At 35.2% G+C, this 4,743-nt stretch overlaps 1 protein-coding gene across 2 annotated transcripts; it reads left to right on the top strand.

Annotated features, from left to right (window-relative positions):
• Nucleotides 1–210: 210 nt before the first annotated feature.
• On the top strand, nt 211–4,117 carry LOC129887587 (ACT domain-containing protein ACR4-like). Of its 2 annotated transcripts, none has more exons than XM_055962750.1 (8): nt 211–313; nt 865–931; nt 1,018–1,063; nt 1,140–1,254; nt 1,590–1,657; nt 1,754–2,347; nt 2,442–2,546; nt 3,516–4,117. In XM_055962750.1, exons 2-8 carry the CDS (start codon nt 885–887, stop codon nt 3,855–3,857), a joined length of 1,317 nt encoding a protein of 438 aa, XP_055818725.1. In that variant the 5' UTR covers nt 211–313; nt 865–884; the 3' UTR covers nt 3,858–4,117. The 2 variants fall into 2 exon arrangements, with proteins under 2 accessions (XP_055818725.1, XP_055818726.1); XM_055962751.1 differs by lacking the exon at nt 211–313 and adding an exon at nt 487–677.
• Nucleotides 4,118–4,743: the final 626 nt, after the last annotated feature.

The following is a 4,743-nucleotide window of genomic DNA, read 5'->3' as shown; positions in this document are numbered from 1 at the left end:
TGAAAAGTGTTATAAAGTGCATTTTTTTTATATTAATATATCTTAAAATATTAGTTAAAATTCGTATTATTTGATTTTTTTAAAAATAAAACTATAACAACTAAAAATGAAGTGATATATTTTTGGTAAATAGGTAAATTTTAATCTTACAGTGCTATTTTAGTATTTTATATATAGTGGGGCTGGTCAAGATTCAGTTACCATGTAGTTGGGAGAGATCCTGTCATAAGGCCACCACAATCCTGTTGTCTTTCTGTGTGTTGAGAAAATCAAGAAAATCTTGGTGACCCAATTCAAGAATCCTCAAGAAATTGTAATTTCTCCTCCTCCTTCTTCTTGTTTTCTGTTCCATGGGTTCTTGGGGTACGGGGTGGATGGGTGGGTAAAAGTTGTTACCTTGAGTTTGTTTTTGTTAGTAATACCAATATATGAGTGTTTTTTGGTTAATGGGTCATCTCAATTTTTCTTGAATTTTTAGTGTTTTAGCTGTGTTTTATGGTTGTGTGATTTGTTAGTTGTCTGTTGTGTGGGCTATGTTTCTTTTTTACATTATTGAATGTTTGGTGTGTTTTTGAGCTGTTAACATTATTGACTGTAGTTGTAAAAGGTTTGTAGGCTATGGTTTACACACAAACACATAGCCCCACCAACACAAGTCCTACACCCCCCAAATATAGGTACAGTGTACAAGTACCTTTTAGGCTTCTTAATTAGCCTTCTTTGGTATTTGGTTATTCTTACTCTTTCTAGTCTTCCATGATTGGTCTTTAATTTCCCCTTTTCTAAAAATACTTGCTTTACACTCTTGGTTGGTTAATGCTGATTCTCTGTTTGTGTTTTTCTTTTGTCTCAAAAAAACTACAGTTAGCTATTCTCAGAACATCATGGATGATGAATATGAAAAATTCATCAAAAGAATGAATCCACCAAGGTACCATTTGTCTATTTCAGTTTGTTACTTTCAACTTTTTTTTAGTACATTATTATCACTAAGACTTTGCATTTACACTATGTCAGAGTGGTAATTGACAATGAGTCTTGCAAAAATGCCACTTTTATACAGGTTTGTTTGAGTTTAGGTTCTTTGTTGTTTCATTGATAATAAAAAGGGGATCTTTCTAATTTTATTAACTTTCTAGGTGGATAGTGCTAACAAACATGGAATACTTCTAGAGGTTGTACAAGTTTTAACTGATCTTAATCTTGTTATCACTAAGGCTTATATTTCCTCTGATGGTGGATGGTTCATGGATGGTAATTACTTTGCCTTTACTTTTCATTCCATCGTGTGTTGCTTGGACTCTTGAAAAATGTGTTGACGAGTGTGTGTCAGTTCCTCCAAAAGTGGTGCATTTTCGTAGAGTCCAAGCAACATCTAACATTTGTTCCTTTCACTTTGAAAAGGGAATTTACCACACCTATGTTGCTCGTACTCTTCAAAAATGTGTCGACGGTGCGTGTCAAATCCTCCAAAAGTAGTGCATTTTTCGAGAGTCTGAGCAACATCTAGCATTTGTTCCATTCCCTTTGAGAAGGCAATTTACCACATCTTTTTAGGGGTAATTAGTAAATTGATACTCTTTTGGCAGTTTTCAATGTGACTAATCAAGATGGGAACAAGATTACAGATGAAGCGATGTTAGATTATATCATGAAGGTGAGTTGTACTCCTGTGTGCAAAAATTTGGCACTTAATTCTTTTGCATTAGTGTAGAAATCAACTGAATTTCTTTTTTGTGGTTTTCATTTTCAGTCTCTTGGTCCGGATTCTTGTTTCGCGTCATCAATGAGACGATCAGTTGGGGTTACTACAGGAAATGACTACACTTCAATTGAGTTAATTGGAAGTGATAGACCAGGGCTATTGTCTGAGTTGAGCGCTGTCCTCATGAATCTCAAATGCAATGTGGTTAATGCTGAGGTGTGGACTCATAACACCCGAGCAGCAGCTATAATGCAAGTTACTGATGAGGAAACGGGAGGTACAATTGATGACCCGGAAAGGTTGTCTATGATGAAGCAACTCTTGTGCAATGTACTTAGATGTAGCAATAAATTAAGGGATGCTAAGACAATAGTATCTGATGGGGTCTCTCATACCGAGAGAAGGCTTCACCAGCTAATGTTTGCAGACCGAGACTATGAACGTGCTGCTGGTGAAGAATTGGATGAAAAAGAGAGGCCTAATGTGAGTGTCGTTAATTGGCAAGATAAGGACTACTCCGTTGTGACTATCCAGTGCAAGGATAGACCAAAGCTTCTATTTGATACAATTTGTACATTGACCGATATGCAGTATGTGGTTTTCCATGGCAATGTTGATGCCGAAGGACCAATAGCCCACCAGGTACTATAACTTCCTATTCGTTTCGGAATCTCTTTCATGGTTTATTTTTCCGAAAACTTGTGAACTAATATTATAAACTCTGTTCTCATTGAAGGAGTACTGCATAAGACATATAGATGGTTCTCCGGTGAAATCAGACGCTGAACGACAAAGAGTGATTCAATGTCTTGAAGCAGCAATAGAAAGAAGGGTATCTGAGGTTAGCACTAATGATTTAGTTTCAAAAATCTTTTTAGATCCGTTATTCGACTTTTATTCAGCTCTAGCTAGCTTTTTCATGTATAAGAAGGCGAAACTGGTAGTTGTAATTGGTGCTTGAATTCACTGGTGTCAAATTATATCCTTTAGCTTGTCTATGTCGATTTTCAAAACTTAGTGATCACAATTTTGAACGATGCAAAATAGGTTCTTTTCTTTCTATTTTGTCTTCAAAATAACATAACTAGTGTAATCTCACAAAGTGGTGTCTGGGGAGATAGAGCGTACTCAGACCTTACCTCTAAGGTAGAGAGGTGGTTTCCGATAGACCCTCGACTCAACGGAAAAATAATCTCAAATAGTCCAGAAAAAGCATAACAAAACAAAATATTATGATGATCGAAGTACAGAAAACAACAGATAATAAATCTAAGGACAAAAACATAGGGGAAAAGACAAACCTTGAAGTATATTTTATTTATTAGAGTAAAGGTGTCTCTCTTAGCTTGTTCTAGTGCATGATTCTGGCAATCTATGTGTCTGTTAGTTGTCTGATGATGTCTCGACTCAACGGAAAAATAATCTCAAATAGTCCAGAAAAAGCATAACAAAACAAAATATTATGATGATCGAAGTACAGAAAACAACAGATAATAAATCTAAGGACAAAAACATAGGGGAAAAGACAAACCTTGAAGTATATTTTATTTATTAGAGTAAAGGTGTCTCTCTTAGCTTGTTCTAGTGCATGATTCTGGCAATCTATGTGTCTGTTAGTTGTCTGATGATGTCTTACCCCCATTGTCTTTTCTTACAATTTTAATTTATTGCCTCAGTTATGTCAGATAGATTTGGAAATATCCTCTTGGAAGAAAATATTGGAGTTGTATAATGTCATTTTCATGTCTTGTAGGCTTTGGAATACGTTTTAATCGAATATCATTTTCGTTTTTTTCTCGTGTTTGTCCAGGGATTGAAACTAGAACTATGTACCACGGACAGAGTAGGACTACTCTCTGACGTTACTAGGATCTTCCGTGAGAATAGCCTCACCGTCACTAGAGCAGAAGTGACAACTAGAGCAGGCAAAGCTGTAAATATATTCTATGTTCGCGATTCATCAGGGTATCCTGTTGATGCTAAGATCATAGAATCTGTTCGTCAGACAATTGGACAGACGATACTTAGAGTGAAAGGCAACATTGGAGAGTTAAATCCAGTTCCACAAGAATCTCCAACCAGGTTCCTTTTTGGTGGTCTATTCAAGTCTAGATCCTTTTGTAATTTCGGTTTGGTTAGATCGTATTCTTGAAAAACACAGAATCTAGTCCTCGTCCCGTGTACATTCGATCCCCTCTGCATCACCAAACCTACACTGGTTTTTTAGATGTGGTTTTCCAAATGTCGATTAATATATGAAGTAGTATCTTTGAGGTTTAAAGGCATGTTAATTGTCTGTAAATATGTTTTCGTGATGGTTCTGCTTTGTTCATTGGTTATGGTTCAATACCACGTTGACTGTTAAAAAAATGCTTATAAGTCAATTTGACCAACTTATAAGTTTTAGTCAAATGCCTTTTTACTCTTTTGTTTTTAGTATGTTTTCGTGATAGCTAAAACGTGCTTATAAGCGAGTTTTACCAGTTTAATCTAATGCCCTTTTCACTCTTTTTGCTTTTAATATGTCTCCACTGTACAGTCAAATTGTGGCCCTTAATTATTTCAGCCAGAAATGAGCTGTTATTGTCTTTGATTCAAATTTGGGAGCAAATCGGACCATGATTGACTTGATTTCGATGTTTTCTATAGTTCTGAAGAACAATGAGCCTTAATTGGAGGGGTTAAACAGGAGAAAATGACAAATATGGTCCCATGTATATGAGAGTGGGTTCAATATAGTTAATGACTTTTAGTTTTTAGCAGTTTACGATTAATGTTCGTTAGATCTGACGAAAACTTTTCAGATCCCATATATAAAATTACATTGGGCTTAGAGTATTGTCGTACATTTGACGGAAACAATGGGAAGAAAAAACAACATTAACGGAAATTCATAATTAGAGGTACAATCTTTATAGTTATAGAGTTTGCTGTAGTTTTTGAGATATAATTTTTGCTATCTTAAAAATATATTTTATGTCGCTTATAGTTTTTTGTGTTGCATATTTTAGAATATAATGGTGTTTTTTTAATCTTTA

This window comes from Solanum dulcamara, chromosome 4, assembly GCF_947179165.1.
Source record: "Solanum dulcamara chromosome 4, daSolDulc1.2, whole genome shotgun sequence".
NCBI classification, from domain to species: domain Eukaryota; kingdom Viridiplantae; phylum Streptophyta; class Magnoliopsida; order Solanales; family Solanaceae; genus Solanum; species Solanum dulcamara.
The sequence above is the reverse complement of the archived record's forward strand: the minus strand, read 5'-3'. Positions and strand labels throughout refer to the sequence as shown.